The sequence below is a fragment of the Lampetra planeri genome, chromosome 40, assembly GCF_965212315.1.
Source record: "Lampetra planeri chromosome 40, kcLamPlan1.2.h2, whole genome shotgun sequence".
Classification (NCBI taxonomy): Eukaryota; Metazoa; Chordata; class Hyperoartia; order Petromyzontiformes; family Petromyzontidae; genus Lampetra; species Lampetra planeri.
In genome coordinates, this window is record NC_136146.1 from 8,402,781 (window position 1) to 8,419,588 (window position 16,808).

The 16,808-nt window shown below is 52.0% G+C and overlaps 1 protein-coding gene across 1 annotated transcript in view; it reads left to right on the top strand.

Annotated features, from left to right (window-relative positions):
• The first annotated feature begins 412 nt into the window (after positions 1–412).
• Positions 413–16,808, top strand: part of LOC144731848 (cytochrome P450 2F3-like) — a 50,522-nt gene continuing 34,126 nt past the window's right edge. Inside the window, exons 1-4 of the mRNA XM_078613133.1 lie at positions 413–457; positions 2,646–2,862; positions 4,944–5,106; positions 14,977–15,126. Of these exons, the coding sequence (XP_078469259.1) occupies positions 2,653–2,862; positions 4,944–5,106; positions 14,977–15,126 (523 nt within the window). The 5' untranslated portion in view covers positions 413–457; positions 2,646–2,652. The remainder of the gene's footprint in view (positions 458–2,645; positions 2,863–4,943; positions 5,107–14,976; positions 15,127–16,808) is intronic.

Consider the following 16,808-nt stretch of genomic DNA (forward strand, 5'->3'; position numbering starts at 1 on the left):
TATATAGCCTTACCTGGTAAGATATATTTTTTAATGGTTTAGTTTTTAAATAGTTATACTTCCCCACACCACTACATAAATGCATGCCATTTGTGTGACGTCAGCATGCACAAAACCAGATCAACGCTGTGGGATGTCGGTGATGTAATCGCGCAGATGTGAGCGGTGGCGTCACCACTGCCAGTCAGCCAGGAACACTTTATATGTGTAGTGACATTGAATGAGTCACTGCAGCACGTGCCGCTGGGAGATTGGTAGACAATAGAATTAGGGGTAACAGTTGGACCTGTGGGCAAGGCATGGAGCCCTCTGTGGGATCTAGAGGGGTGCGGGGCCGAGGGTGGAGCCTGGCCACGCTGGGCAGGATAAAAGGCGAGCTCCAACGCGCAGTCGGGGCTGCTGCGATCTGGAATGGAACTCGTCGTGCCGTCATCCTGATCTTCGCCCTCTTTAAGCTGTGGGTCTGGCAGCGTGTTGGCTGTCCCGACCTGGTGTGTAGTTATCCCCTAAGGCTGTGAAGGCCGAAATAAAAGAGAGAGAGTACCTCCAATTAGTGTCTGTGAATTAGTATGTAGTGTAGTGCCTGAAATACGCGCCACACACGGAAGTGGGTGTATGCGCAAGCAGAGTACAGTGGGAGTAAACGAGGTCGAGGTTTTTATTGTCGTTAGGCGTTAGGAGAAGCCCAGAGACGGGTCAGGGGCGATTAAGGACACAGGGTGCTGATTGGCTGGGAGTTGTTATTGTCTAAATGTGATGCCACGCTGTCTGAGGACAGTGTAACAGAGGGTAGGGGGCGATTAAGGACGCAGGGCGCTGATTGGCCGGGAAGTTGTTGTTGTCGCTAAGTGGCGCCGTGTTGTCTGGAAAATGTGGCAGGTGCCAGCCCCCCGCTAGGGGGCGACGGGCGTCGCGGGGGATGCCACCGATTAATTGGAGATTAATTGCCCTGGGGATAAAGGGAGGGGGTTTTGAAGCAGCGGAGAAGCATAGGGTAGCAGCGGAGAAGCATAGGGTAGCAGCGGAGAAGCATAGGGTAGCAGCGGAGAAGCATAGGGTAGCAGCGGCTGGAGTGTGGCGGAGAAGCATAGGGTAGCAGCGGAGAAGCATAGGGTAGCAGCGGCTGGAGTGTGGCGGAGAAGCATAGGGTAGCAGCGGCTGGAGTGTGGCGGAGAAGCATAGGGTAGCAGCGGAGAAGCATAGGGTAGCAGCGGCTGGAGTGTGGCGGAGAAGCATAGGGTAGCAGCGGCTGGAGTGTGGCGGAGAAGCTGATAAAGAGCAGCTGAACTGTGACGGGGAGAGTCGACGGAGGAGAGCGCGGAGGAGGAATGTTGATCTACCGGTATTAGCAGAATAAAGTGAGAGAGAAAAGCAAGAAGCTATGGTGTCAAGTCGAGCACTACAGTAGTGTACTAAAATACAGCAGATCTTGCTTGGCGCTCAAGATGCGTTCCTGGAGAAGTGAGCGCTAAGCAAATCAGCATTAAAAAGGGGTCATTATACCATTGTGTATATGGGGATGCATTCCGACAATGTTATTTCTTTCGTATGAGCAATATGAGGGCTTCATTGGGGTTAGGGAAATAGTGCTAACAACAATAATACAGATAGCAAACAGTATTTCATGATTTTTTAAATTACAATAACGAGCGTATCACGTTATTATAAGAACACAACACGTCGCCCATCTTGACGCGCAAATTGCGCACACTTTTCTTGGCGGTCGGCGTTTGAAGCGGTGGACTGCGACCCTCAAAGAAATGGTGCTGCTCTACCCGTGGTCACCCCCTCTACAAACCTCCCCTCCCCCCTTCCCCGTGCTCTGTGGATCAAACAATCACTCGAGATGCCAGTGCATGGTAGTCAAGAGCAATCTATGCGAACGCTTTCACAAGAGGTTACGCGTCCGGTGCAACTGTCCTTCGCCGACTACGCCTCGTGAGTGACTGATTGAAATGTTACAATGGGATATTTTCAAGCATCCTCCCAAACAAACACAATTCTCAGAAAGGTCGCAGGCATTTAAAGGTCGCGGGCATTTAAAGGTCACAAGAACATTGCCCTGATGCTATGTGCAACCTCACCCCCACCCTCGACCTCCCCTTTGGGACCCACCACCTTCACCATTTTCTCTGTTAGCTTGCACAACTGTTTGGTGTCCCAGATGCGTTGTGGTGCCGTGGCCCCTGCCACTGTCGCTGCTGCTGTCATCTTCACAGGCCGGTATAACCAGGGTCATGCTTAAATGCAAAGGTCCGGGAGACTAGCAGAGGCGTGCTATGTGTGTGGCTGGGATGGGTCATCTTAGCCCTCTGGTGCGAGCTTCGAGGGGCGACCCCTCGGCAGATGGGCCGATTGAAGGGCGCCCGCTCTTCCACCCGGGGAGCGAAGGAAAAAGTAGGTGGCAGCGATTGGCCGACGAAGGGCGTGGCACTTTATTCAGCACCAGGGAGGCAGGGAAGTCGTGCCAGAGATGACCATCGTGACCCGTGTTGGTTTGTGAAGGGATTCCGGTTTTTGCCAACGTCCCCCCCCCCTCCCTGTGCTCAACAACATTTGGGAGGTAGGGTTGCTACTTCCGGGGAACTAAAACGGTGACGCATCGCGTCTCCCTGACCGCTTGATGCTCGCCCCCTATCGCGCAGGGTCGCCATGTCTGTGGATGCATCTCCGAGTGCCGCTCTGGGCGGCTCCACGTCCTGGGTTCCTTCGTGCTTGCTGCTGCTGATCTTCCTGGTCTGGTCCGCCCAACGTCTGCTGGGAGGCGGCTCCAAAAGATTCCCCCCAGGTCCCCGGCCATGGCCCCTGTTGGGAAATCTGATGCAGGTCAACCTGCATGCCCCGTACGAGACCCTCTCAAAGGTGAGCACTGTGATATGGTTACCCAGGGTGCAACTTTGATCATTGTAGTTATACAGGCCTGCGTCTCGCTTAATGAGTGTTCTTTCCGCGAGAATCCGCTGCAACGAGCATTTGCAATTTAGACCAATTTGTTCGCCAAAACGAGCAAATGGTCGTGTAACGAGCGGAGGACCGGTCAATCGAATGCGTTCCGTGGGAGAAGGGAGTCCACTGCAGCCCGCAGCTGTTTGTTAACCAGCTGTGTTGTGCTGTGTGCGTGCATGATTCGCCGTGTGATGGAGAGGGTGCCTCGTGGTGTTTCTGTAATGGGTGGGTGTGAGAGCGGTGGGTGGGGGGCACTAATTCATTGCAGATGCTGAGGACAGGCACCTGCAATCACTGTGGTTCTTCATGTGTGGTGATTTATTACTTTATTTGAACATGATTTGTATTTCTCATGTTTAAAAAAAAAGTTTCTCAAGAGTGGAAAATGTTGGGATTGAAACGTAACTTCTCTTTTAACATGGGATCCAATGGAAAAACGATGATCGCTTAAAAAGTGTTCGCTTAACAAGCATTTTTGCGGATGTATCTCGCTCGTTAGGTGAGACACGCCTAAACAAATGAGTGTATGCATATCTATTTCATATTCTTTGGGTCTTGCGGTAAAGTCACGCAGATAGAAATAAATAATGACAATAAAAGAATAAAAATGAAAATAAAGAGAATAAAAAATATAATTTGTATTTTTATAATTGTATTGTTTTTTTTTTCTATCTGTGACGTTACCGAAAGACCCAAAGAATATGAATTCCTGCAGTCGCGAAAGCTTTAAGTCAATATATATTTTAGTTTTTGAAGGGTTTTGTAAAAACAACGACTTAATAACCACAAAGCAATAACGGAAAGCTCACCAAGCATTCAATTCCCAGGAAGTTTTTTGAAATGTAAAATTCTTAGAAGATTTAAAAGAATCCACTGAAATCGATTTATTTGAAAAAGTTTTTAATCGTTAACATATGACAGAGAAACTTGGTACAAATTAGAACAAAATAGGAATGACAAGAAATTCGACAAAAAAATACATGCTTGTGGTAAATCCATGCAAACAAATATGATCTGATGTGTGTATTGTCCTTGAAATTGATTGGCCTACACCAGGCACAGCCTCCTGTATGGCCTTGTCTCACGGTTGTTCGACCTAAGAAAACATATTCAACTAATTTTATTTTACCAGGTAAGGCCCCACTGAACTGTGTAGCTCTTTTTCAGAAGCGAACTAATCACAAATGATAACTCAACGAAGTGGCTTATTGTGCGGAAATTTATAGCAGCCAAAAACTCTAAACAGGTGATGTTGATTCCAAATGTGGAGGGGGAAAACCGGAGGACCCGGATAAAAATTCCACATGATCACGGCGAGAGAGAGACACACGCAAACTCCAAATATACAGCAGGCGTCGCGGTCGGGATCGAACCCACGACCTTCTGTACACCAGGCGAGGTAGCTAACATCTTGCCGCCGTGGCATTAATGCTAGAAGCCCGGACGATCGACGATCAACCGGTTACACTTGACACGTATTCCGATTCTAGATTTGAAGCTTTCGTGACTGCAAGGATTCATATTCTTAGGTTTTTTCGGTAAAGTCACGTAGGTAAAAAATTAAAATTAATGAAAGTAAAATAAAATAAAAATCACGACGTTTCGGAGGCAACACAAGCTTCCGTCTTCAGGTGGAACCGTCACAGCACGATAGCTGTATCAAGTGAGAGAAATACAAAGAAAACAGTATTTGTATATATATACTGGTTGAGGGTGGGAGGAGACAAGGTAGGACCTGAATATTATTTTTGTGAGGTTCGGTGCGGCTCAAGCACGCTGTTAAGAATGAGCCTTTGTTGTGTAAACTAGGTGCGGATGATGTAAAGGTGCGTGTAAAAGGGACTGAGCCTTTTTATTATGTAGAGATGATGCGGCTGAAATCGCTGCCAGGAAATTAGTCTTTGTTGTGTAGAATGGTTGACTGAGCCTATTATTATGTAGAGGTGGTGCGGCTTAAATCGCTGCTATTCCGATGTCTGATGGCGTGCGCGGCACAGCTGGCTGAGACGTACGGGCCGGTGTACAGCGTGAGTCTCGGCCCGCGCCGCAGCGTCGTCCTGGCGGGATACGAAGCCGTGCGGGAGGCTCTCGTGTTGCAAGCAGACGACTTCTCGGACCGGCCCATCGTGCCCATATTCAGGGACTTGTCCTCGTGCAAAGGTTAGAAAGTGTAGAGTGCACCACCACCAAAGACAAAGATCTCCCGTGTAGCCTGTAACGGACTGTCGGGGCAAGTGCTGTAAGTGAGCAGCACCTATAACGGCCGGCACGGCACACGAGGGGGTGGGTGGCCTACACCACGCCCGGCTACCTTTGTCTCCCTAGTGGTGACGTTCACACGCCACACCAGGTTACTGATTTGAGGCTGAGTCGACCTAGGGGAGGGCCAGGACCAGCTCAGATAATCGTCTCTGGTGTTGGTGGCCGTATTTTTTTCCGAAACCAAGATATTCTGCAAACCTTCCGGCTACTATCAAAGGTTTGTTCATTAAGCCATCCAGATACATAAACATAACTTCAACCGAGAAGATGGATAGAAATTAAGCAATAATTGGAAGGATGTTATTAACCAGGTAAAACCTCAACTATTTATGGTTGTTCCATCATATCTGCCGGGTACTATTCTATTGTTCCGAGTTAATTTCCCCCCGCCCCGCATCCCCATCGTTCCCAGCCTCCCACTTCCAGCTCCGCCCACTTCCCCCCCAGCTTCATGTCCTCTCTCCCCCTAGCGCTCACGCAGCCCCCCCCCCATCCCCCTACCCCACCCCCCCTCTCTCTCCCCCTTTGCTCCTCCCCCCCCTCTCTAACCTATATAACCTCTTGCCACGGCAGCTCTCTCGCCCACTGCATTGGCATTGTTGCTGCATTGGCATTGTTGCTGCATTGGCATTGTTGCTGCATTGGCATTGTTGCTGCATTGGCATTGTTGCTGCATTGGCATTGTTGCTGCATTGGCATTGTTGCTGCATTGGCATTGTTGCAGCATTGGCATTGTTGCTGCATTGGCATTGTTGCTGCATTGGCATTGCTGCTGTATTGGCACTCGTGCACCGCCCATGCTCCTGGTGCTGTTGATACACTTGGGCTACGCCCATCCCCAAACCTTTATAAACAGTTTGCCTTTAGAGGCTGACTTTTTTGCCTGATGATGACCGCTTGTGTTGCGATTGAAACGTCGTGATTTGTTTTATTTTATTTCTAACTACGTGACTTTACCGAAAGAACCAAAGAGTATTACGGTACAGTGAAAATACTTAAATTATCACCGAACTTGAGAAAGAATTGTGGGAAAAGGCTTTGTTGTAGGTATCATTGTTGTTGTTGGTAGCATTGTTGTTGTAGGTGTCATTGTTGTTGTTGCTAACATGATTGTTGTTGATAACATCATTCTTGCTGGTAACATGATTGTTGTTGATAGCATTATTGTTGTAGGTAGCATTCAAGTTGTAGCTAGCATTATTCTTGTAGGTAGCATCATTGTGTAGAGACACAGTCGGATGTCTCTGTGGGTTACACAAAAGTCACTGGACCGGAAGCGGTCCTCAATTGGACGAGCTGGGGGCACGTGACTGGATGTGGGTCTCAATTGGAGGAGAGAGGGACCCGTGGCCTGAAGCAGGGACACGACGATACAGCCAAGGGGCAGGGGTCCCATGGAGGGCCAAGGGATAAAGGGGGAGCGAGGGGGGCATTCGGGGCTTGTCTCGGGGAACCTACGACCAACACGCACGCACATAGTGTAATATCGTTGAGGACTCTTGGACGCCGGGGTTGGAGGCACACGTATTTATTCCACGTCAGTTGGCACAATCACGGACATACAACACTGGAGGGGGTATCGGCCCCCTCACCCGGCTAGCTGGGGATACACTTGCTAGCTATGCCTAACCTACCTCCTAGTCCTCCACTAACGGGCTAGGGGAGGCTATCTGGCCTGACACTGGTAAGTCGGGCTTACGGTACCCGGAGTCCCAGACCAGCTCTGATAAAAGCACCGGCTCTGGCTCTCGGGACCACGCCGCTGGCTCGGTCCTGTGCGGCCCTGATAAGGGCGGCGATCCAGGGGAGTCCAGGGCTCTATCTGGACGATCTTCGGTCTTCACTGGTTTAGCTTAACCTATTCCCCGAGCCCTCCGGCTCATCCCCTTTTATACCAAACCCCCCGCTGAGGGGTGGGGCCCTGGGGGATCCCAGCTCCGAGTCAGCCCCCCAGGCTGCCCGATGCGGACGTCGCTGGGAGCACCTGCCCGTGCACCGACATAGCCACGCCCACTGTGTTTCTTTCCCATCTGATCCCATTGAATACAGCCCCTCCGTAACACCCCTACATCACCCCCCCCTGTACAGCTCGCAGCCGTCCCGGCTGCAAAAAAAACAACAATAAAAGTGTATTTACCCCTTGAACCCGCGTGTGACTCACAATTTTTTTCAACAATAACAATACAAGAACACCAACAAGAACCGCAACAGCAAGAAGAGAATTAACCCGGCGCACCCTCCCTGAATAAATACGAATACCGTAAGAGCACCCTATATCCAATATGTAGGAGAACACACCACACACACAACACACAATGAACACAACATGTGTACAATCCAGTGTGCAGGAACCACACCACCCACACAACACACAATGAACACAACATATGTACATTTCTCCGGCCCTCACAAAAGTCTGCGCATTTTTGCGCGCGTTCTTGCAGCGGGCTCTTCACACGGGGCAACCCCGGATGGCGGACTGTCTGGTGGCAACTGTCCGTCTCCGAGTGAGTGTCTTTTTGGTGCCGCGAGACCCTCGGCATCCCCAGGAGGGGTTGTCGGGCGTGAGTCCGTCACTCCTGGTGCACCTGGGGGAGCGGGACAGCCGGCAACACGTTAGGTGAGAGCAGCGGAGACGGACCCTGTGAGTCGGTCGACCCCCCACATGTTTGGCCACGCGTGTGTGAAGTGGGAATTCGTACCGCAACGAAGGGTTTTAATCTGGACGGGTGCACAAACTACCGCCGCTTCCCCCATTTGATGCGTACGCACTGAGGCCGCAAAACCTCAACCACCTCCACAGGGCCCCGCCACGGCCGCACCAGTTTAGAGGAGGTTGCAAGTGGTACCTGTGGACAGTGCAGCCATGCCTTGTCCCCCGGCTTCCACTGCAGCACGTGCGCCCGACCCAGTCTGAGCCTCTCATTACCTTTCTGACGGAGGTCGGAATTTTGCATGGCAGCATCCCGTGCCTCTGTTAATTTAGCAAGATTAAATTTAACATGGTCGGCCAATTTAGTTTTACCCTGCGGCGCGGGGATCTGCAGCTGGGCCCGAACAGGCGGGTCAGGTTCGTGGCCATACATCAGGAAGAAGAGGGAAAATCCCGTTGCCGCATGGGGGGCCATTCTATATGCTGCCAAGACCCCTTGAATTTGCAGGTCCCAATCGGTCTGTGAGTCCAAAACCTGCTGTGACAACATCGACGTGATGGTTCGATGCAGACGCTCGACCATCCCGTCAGTTTGCGGGTGATACGGGGAGGTACGAATTTTTTTCGTGCCCAGGAGCTCACAGACTTGTTGGAGTAGTTTTCCGGAAACATTTTTGCCCTGGTCGGTCAGCAGCCGCTCCGGAGCACCTTTGTCCAGGACGTATCCCTGGACAAAGGCCTCCACGATGGCTGCTGCCGACTGGTTGGAAAGGGGCCAGGCCATAGGCCAGCGCGTAAAGTATTCCACACCGGTCAACAAATATCTATTGCCCCTGGGGGTGGCGGGGAATGGGCCCAGAATATCCAGCGCGACAAGCTCGTTGACTCTGGAGACTTTGATAGATTGCAAAGGCGGGTTAGACTCCCGTGCTGGTGGTTTCCGTTGCGCACACCGACGGCATGACCCCAACAGATCCGCGACATCCCTTGTCATGCCCGGCCAAAAAAAATCAAGCTGGAGCAAGGCGCTCATGAGCGGCCCACACCACCTTACCCCGCAACCCAGAAGGGACCACCAGCCGGTGTCGATGGGATCTCCCGTCCCAATGCATTAGCATACCCTGGACCATTTCCCATGAGTCGGCATCACCCCTCCCCCGCCCAGCACCCCCGACGCGACGACGCAACGCGAGGAGGGAGGTATCCTCCATCTGGAGGCGCCCCCATTCAGTGACAGGCAACCCCAACAGGGAATCTTTTCCCTGTTGTGCGATCGAATTCGTCATTGACGCTGCGTCGTCGGCGGCCGCCAAGACCGGAACGGATATCTGACCCGGAGGCCTGCAACGTCCCGACCCCAGGAGGCATGCGCATTCGGAGGTGGTTGGCATGCGCGACAGAGCTTCCGCATTGGTGTGGCGAACGCCCTTACGGTACGTAGTTTCAAAATCAAAGTCCTGGAGAATCTCCAACCATCGAGACAATTGTCCCGATGGTTGTTGAACTCGCAGGGCGTACTGTAGTGCCGCATGATCTGTACGGACGGTGAAACGCCGACCGTACAGATACGGGCGGTACTGTTGGATGAAATTGACAATTGCCAACAGTTCCCGACGGGTGACACAATATCTTTGCTCCGCTGGAGACAACACCCGACTACCGTACGCGACTACCCGTTCTACGCCGTCAACCACCTGTGAAAGCACGCCCCCAATATCCGTGTTGCTCGCATCGGTGTCGAGCAAAAAGGGTTTAGAAAAATCGGGGTAAATCAAGGGAGGAGCTTTTACCAGAGCATCCCGAAGGGAGCAAAAAGCAGCCTCCTCCTCCTGTCCCCAATGAAACCGGACCCCCTTTGACGTAAAAGCGTGTAGGGGCTTCGCAATCGTCGCAAAATCCGCGACAAACCGTCGGTAATACGACGAGAATCCAACGAAACTCCTGACCTCTCCCACAGAGGTGGGAGTCGGCCAGGAGCTGACGCACTGCGTTTTGGCGGGATCGGTAGCAATACCTGAGCGTCCGACGATATGTCCCAAATAACGCACAGATTCGCGTAACAGATGACATTTTTGGGGTTTAAATTTCAAATTAGCAGCCCGCATTTTGAGGAAAACCGCCCGCAACCTCTGGAGATGTTCGTCAAATGTTTTGCTAAAGACGATAACGTCATCCAAATAAATCAAGCACGAGTCCCATTGCAATCCAGCCAAAACCAATTCCATCAATCGCTGGAAAGTTGCCGGCGCTGAGTGGAGTCCCATCGGCAACCGGTTGAATTGGAACAGGCCGTGCGGTGTACGGAATGCAGTTTTAGGCTTTGAATCATCGTCCAGAGGAAGCTGCCAGAATCCCGAAAGCAAATCCAATGTGGAGAAGAATCGCGCTCCCGCCAAGGCGTCAAGCGATTCGTCCATCCGTGGGAACGGGTATGCGTCGGCAACAGAAATTTTGTTGAGGCGACGAAAATCGACGCAAAAACGCAACGAGCCATCCTGTTTCTTAACCAGGACGATCGGCGCTCCCCAAGGGCTGGTAGAGGGATAAATGACGCAGCAGATGAGTACAGCCCAAATCGAATTTGTTCCGACTGAAAACGTCGGAAAATTCACGCAGCAGTGTTTTAAGCTTTTGACGCTCTAAATCCGACAGGTCCGTCGATCCCGCACAAAGCGCCTCGAGCCACCCTTCATCGCTGTCCGAATGTGGTCGCGGCAGAGGGACAGTGCTTACGTGATTCGCGACGGGTTCCTCACAGGGCACCGGCGTTGCGTGAGCAAGCACGGTCCCCTGTGGAACCACCACCATCTGCGACCCCACATTGAGGACCGCGATGAAAGGATCCCCGTCCCCTTTAACGATGGTCTGGGCCGGAATTAAATGAGGTCCGCTAACCCCGGCCCTAGACGGCCCCAGCAGAACCCCCTGGTCCCCAATGCCTTTAGCGAAGGGCCGACGAAGTTTAAGAGGCACCAACATTTGTGCCCCCGGCGGTACGCGTACCGTTCTATCGACGAACGCCGGTACCGTCGCGAACGCCGTCCGACCCGCAGCGGGGGACGGCAGAAACGCCATGCGTCGGCCCGACGGGAGCTCAATGCAGCCCTGGTCGATCAAAATACGAATCGGCATTTTGCCCAGGAAGTCCGTCCCCAGCAGGCACGGAACCGCCAGCGAGGAGGAAACAAAAATCGGGCCAGATAATTTGATATCACCGATACAAATTTGCTCTCGAATTTGTCCAATGATGCCAAGTGAGCCCCCGTTAGCAGCATAGAATGGGACGTTAACGGGCAGCAAAGGACGGCTCTGGACAGGAAGAATATTGTAAATTAGTTATGAAATGATGGTCGCCGATGCTCCCGTTTCGACCAGGATGCGCACCTCAACCCCGTCAATGTGCCCCACAACGGCTGACGACCCCGACGATGCGGCCACAACGCGATGGGCCAACACGGACCACTGGCTGGGTTCGATATGAGTCCCCACAGTGGTGCGTGTTGGCGCGACGGTGTGCAATGTCGGCCCCCCGTTCGCTGCGGTGTGCGAGTGTGTGACGGGTGTGTGCGTGGGCCAAACATGAGGGGTGCCGCGACTCACCGGGTTATGTTGATGGAGCTTGGGAGGAGGGCCGGCGTCCTGTCGAGGCGTCGTCCCACGCTGCCGAGGAGAGCGGCACCCCGAGGCGACATGGCCCCGGATGCCGCAATTGTAACAGCGCGGGAGCGCTGGCGACGACGATGGATGGTCGAGGCGGCTCGACCCGTCCCGGCCCGCCCATACTCCCGCTCTCTGCTGCAGTTGACGATCTACAGCGCAAATTTCCTCCGCCGGGAGTGTGGCTGCAGCCACAGCACGCCCGGTCGCTGCCTTGCTAGTCTTCCGTCGCTGCGAGAGTAGGTTGGCGTGGAGGAGTCGTGCAGCCTGGAGGGAACACATTTCTGCGTCGTCCTGTGCCACGACGACAATGTCTAAGTCGTCCGCCAGCAGGAGGATCTTCTCGGTTACCATAGCGTCCACGCCTTCGTTGTCCATTCGTGGGAAGGCCGTCTTTGCTAGTGCCAGGAGACTCGTACGATACGCCAGGGGCGACTCCTTTGCACCTCGCTGGCGATCATAAAAGAGCTGCCTGCAGTCCGACGGTGGTCCGTAGACTGCAGCCAGCAGCTGCAGTGCCATCTGCAGCGTGGAGCGTTTGTCCTTCGATGCCGATGTAAGAGTGGCGAGGGCGTCGCTGTCGAGGAGCGCCGGCAGCGCGCGGAGAGCCTCGGCATCTGTCCACTGCGCCATTTCCTGGTGCGCGAGGAAGCGCTTCTGGAAGCCGCCCCAGTCGCCATCCTCGCCAACAAACTCCTTGAGTGGAGGTAGCCGTTGGCGCAACGCAGCGGCCGCCGTGGAAGGTCGCTCTCCATTGTCACCGTCACTCTGCTCGGCTTCGGCGCGAACGACGGATGGCATCGCCGGTCGCACCAGTGGTGACGCTCTGTCCGCTGGTGATGACGCGGCAGCCACTGTACGTCCGACGTCGGACGCGAGGCTCAGGCCGGCCACGCCCTCAACAGCTGCTGCGGCGATGGCGGGAGATTTGAAGTCGGGCTCCGTCGAAATGGCGGGAAGGCGCACTGGTCGTCGGCTGTCGTCGCCCCGTGGCGGTCCACCAGCCCCCAGCCGTGTGATCTGTTCCAGCGTGGTGGCAGCAGCGTACAGCAGCTCCGCCAGTTTTGCGTGAGCCTGCCTCAGTCCATCTGTCGACGGATCCCCCCCATCCCAAAGCTGCGGTGTGGATGCATCCGGCCCCGGCTGCTCGATGCCTTCTTCAGCCGTCTCGTGCTCCACAACTGCATCGGTGTCCTCCGCCTCCGGTACCCTGGCTCGAGCTGTCCGGCGCGTGTCCATGTTCGTGGTTGTTCACTTCTGTCACCAGATGTAATATCGTTGAGGACTCTTGGACGCCGGGGTTGGAGGCACACGTATTTATTCCGCGTCAGTTGGCACAATCACGGACATACAACACTGGAGGGGGTATCGGCCCCCTCACCCGGCTAGCTGGGGATACACTTGCTAGCTATGCCTAACCTACCTCCTAGTCCTCCACTAACGGGCTAGGGGAGGCTATCTGGCCCGACACTGGTAAGTCGGGCTTACGGTACCCGGAGTCCCAGACCAGCTCTGATAAGACCACCGGCTCTGGCTCTCGGGACCACGCCACTGGCTCGGTCCTGTGCGGCCCTGATAAGGGCGGCGATCCAGGGGAGTCCAGGGCTCTCTCTGGACGATCTTCGGTTTTCACTGGTTTAGCTTAACCTATTCCCCGAGCCCTCCGGCTCATCCCCTTTTATACCAAACCCCCCGCTGAGGGGTGGGGCCCCGGGGGATCCCAGCTCCGAGTCAGCCCCCCAGGCTGCCCGATGCGGACGTCGCTGGGAGCACCTGCCCGTGCACCGACATAGCCACGCCCACTGTGCTTCTTTCCCATCTGATCCCATTGTATACAGCCCCTCCGTAACACCCCTACAATAGTGAGCAGCAGCCTGGGGGAAGTTAGCCACACTTAGAATCAGAAGTGGTGTACAGTAAATATTTAATAAATACGTTGCCTCCTACAACAGTGTGTGCGCTTCAGTTGACACACTACAATTGGTGTAGGTAGCATTGTTGCTGGTAACATGATTGTTGTTGATAGCATTATTGTTGTAGGTAGCATTTTTGTTGTAGGTAGCATTGTTGTTGGTAGCATTTTTGTTGTAGGTAGCATCTTTGTTGCTGGTAGCATTGTTGTTGTTGGTAGCATTGTTGTTGTTGGTAACATGATTGTAAGAGATCTGTCCCTCATTCTCACGGCCAAATAAAAGCCTCGGAACGTCAACATCGCATTACAATCTCTGCGGCAGTGAAGGGCCTGCAACTAAAAACCACTGCCAAAGTTGAACGAAGATGCAAAACTAGTAATCAGATCATCGGCGATCGCGTTGCGTCGTCGTTACAAGCAAAGGCCCGTGAGATATTCTCGCGTTGCAAAGTGCTTTGTCCTGCACAAAAGTGCGACCCGTTCAATCCTTTCAATCGAAGTCTCACCCACTGAGTCGTTATCCCCAAAAACCACCCCTTTGAGTCGATGGTGCCTTTGCGTTCGCAATATCCTAGCACTCAATTTTGTAATAGGGTTTTACCCTTTCAACTGGTACAAAAAACTGACACCTTTATACAAGGCATCATGTTTGCAATAACCACAACACAAGCAGTAAAAATGCAAACAAAAAGAAACAACTCTGATAATGATAATGATTTGTACCAGTTGAAAGGGTAAAAACCTATTACTATATTTTGCCACTGGTAAAGGAGATGTCTCATAGTACTCAATTTTGTTTTATATAATAGTTACATGCTCTTTGGGTCTTTCGGTAAAGTCACCTAGATACCAGGGGGCTGTGTCACATCGACGCCACCGTTCTTTATAGAGGTGGTGCACGATTTGAACGTTGAAGAGTGAAAATCCGACTAGAAATGTTTCAATCGACCGCTTGTTCTCCTCGCGGTCGGCTTCGTCGAGCCCCCGTTCCTTTAGAGCAGTGTGGTTCTTAACCTTTACTGCAGCCTGCACCCCTTTGGTTGTCAATCGTAAAACAATTATGTTAATAAATACACGGTGCTTCAATAAAATGTTAACACTTCTGAGAATTTGCAACAATAGCGCAAGAAATGTGCCTCCGGGCTCTGGAGACCACCTGGAGAAGATTCCAGGCATTCTGTGACAACGATGGCAAACAAGTGGAGACTTGACTTTTTGAAGCTATTAACATGACATTTGTTATCATGTTACAGTGTATTATTATCTGTTATTTTTCCAATAACGATAGTCTCATATAAGTGTTAACACATTTTGAAGCACCCTGTCCATAGGGTTTGATGAAACAAAGTAAGTTGTAACTTATGTGCCCGTGTTTAATTTGTGTTTCGATGGTTTACCTTCTAAAAAAAAAATCTGCCCACGTCTCGCACCCCCAGAAAGGGCATCTCGCATCCCCAGGGGGTGCAGTGTGCAACCCAGGTTAAGAACCACCGGCCTTGACTGTGTTTGTCTCTCTGCGCATCGTCCGTACCTCCTCCCACCGTAGGGCTGGTGTTTGCGCAGAGTGAGCAGGCGCGCATTCGGAGACGCTTCTCGCTGTCCGTGCTCCGGACGCTGGGCATGGGCAAGAGGAGCGTGGAAGCGGTGGTCGCAGAGGAGGCCGAAGCCCTCCTGCACCGCTTCAAGGACATGAACGGTTGTGCCGGGGCCGGGGGAACTCTAGGGGGAAAAAAAACATTCGGCGGCTGGTGTGGGGGGATGGGGCTGACCAGAGACTTAGCACCCCCCTCCCCCCCGTGAAATCCATTCAACGAGCCGAACATTCATACGCGGCCTCTTTTTTTTCTCAAAGTATTTTATTAACAACACGTTGCCCCTCTAAGATAGAGCCTTTCGAAGGCAGACTTGGTGAGAGGGAGCACAGAGCACGTGGCAGTCTGACGCGATTGGCCGACCCCTTGCCCATAGTCTTTTTTATATTGCAAAGATAAAGGCCCCCCCCCCACTGAGCTACGTAGCTTATTTTTGAGACGCGACCTGGCCACAAATAATAGGTCAACGAAGTGACCGATCGTGTGGAAATTTACAGCAGCCAAATACTCTTAAGCGCACGTTGATTCTAAATGTGGAGGGAAAAACGGGGAGAGAGACACACAGACTCCAAATATACATGAGTCAGGGTCTGGATCGCACCCACAACCTACTGTATACCAGGCGAGGTAGTTAACATCTTGCCACCGTGGTGCCTTAACATGAATATCGTAAGGTGGTAAACAGCCACGGCACAAAATAAAAAAGGAGCCACTGAATGTCTTAAAGCAGTGATTCTCAACCTTTTTAAATCCTTTATATTAAGTTCGCTTGCTTGCTTGCTTGCGTGCTTGCTTGCTTGCGTGCTTGCGTGCTTGCTTGCTTGCTTACGACCGTGCAAATCTTTCGGTCGTTTTTTAACCCACTTCCCGTGATCCAATCGAGCTGACATTTTCCACACAGACTCGTTGTGCGAGACAATTAATGTTCGTGAAAAAAAATTCCCAAAATTTTACACTTTTTAGGCAAAAAATATGTATTTTACATATATTCAAATATAACTCATTCATGGCTTTGGCTGAACGTTACAGTGTAAGAGCCCAGAGCGTAACCCCTCCACAGGCCGTGGCGGAGTCGCGCAGTTGGTAGCGCCCTCGCTTCCCATGCCAAAGGTCGCGGGATCGATCCCCGCGTCCTCCACAGGCGAATATATTTTTAAATCCTTTATATTAAGTTCGCTGCCACGCATATAAAGGATTTATAGTGAAAAACTTTGTTTTTACGGGTTATACTTATTTGGCTACTGTGACCCCCTTGTTGAACTTTCTTTCAACCGAGCACCCCACCCTCCCCCTTCTCTGACCTAACGTGGTTCTGAGAAATAAATGTATAAATAATGAACATCGACATTTTAACCAAATGCCCATTTTGTGAGGTATCCTAATTAGCTAGTAACTGCAAGCGAATAATGTTTTTTTTAAACGGATGCTCTGCTTGCGTGAAGTAATTTGTTCGTGCTCGCTGGTTGCTCTTTCAAACCAACGTTGTTTACGATCAACGAGTTTCTAAAGGTCTTTCACGTCGTTCTAGGTTACCACAAGGATCTTCATTTCATCGTAGTTATTTCATACTTGCAGATTCATACGTGACTATATACCAATGACTCTCACGTACGATATAATTTCACGCATTTGTGAACCACCTCGCATACACCCTGGGACATTGCCACGTTACCCCCAGGGGTCCACGTACCTCCAGTTGAGAACTGCTGTCTTAAAGGTTGGCCCAGCAGAAGCCGGTTACCCTAATTTTAACTATGGGTATAAAAACCGTCACAATACCAGGTGC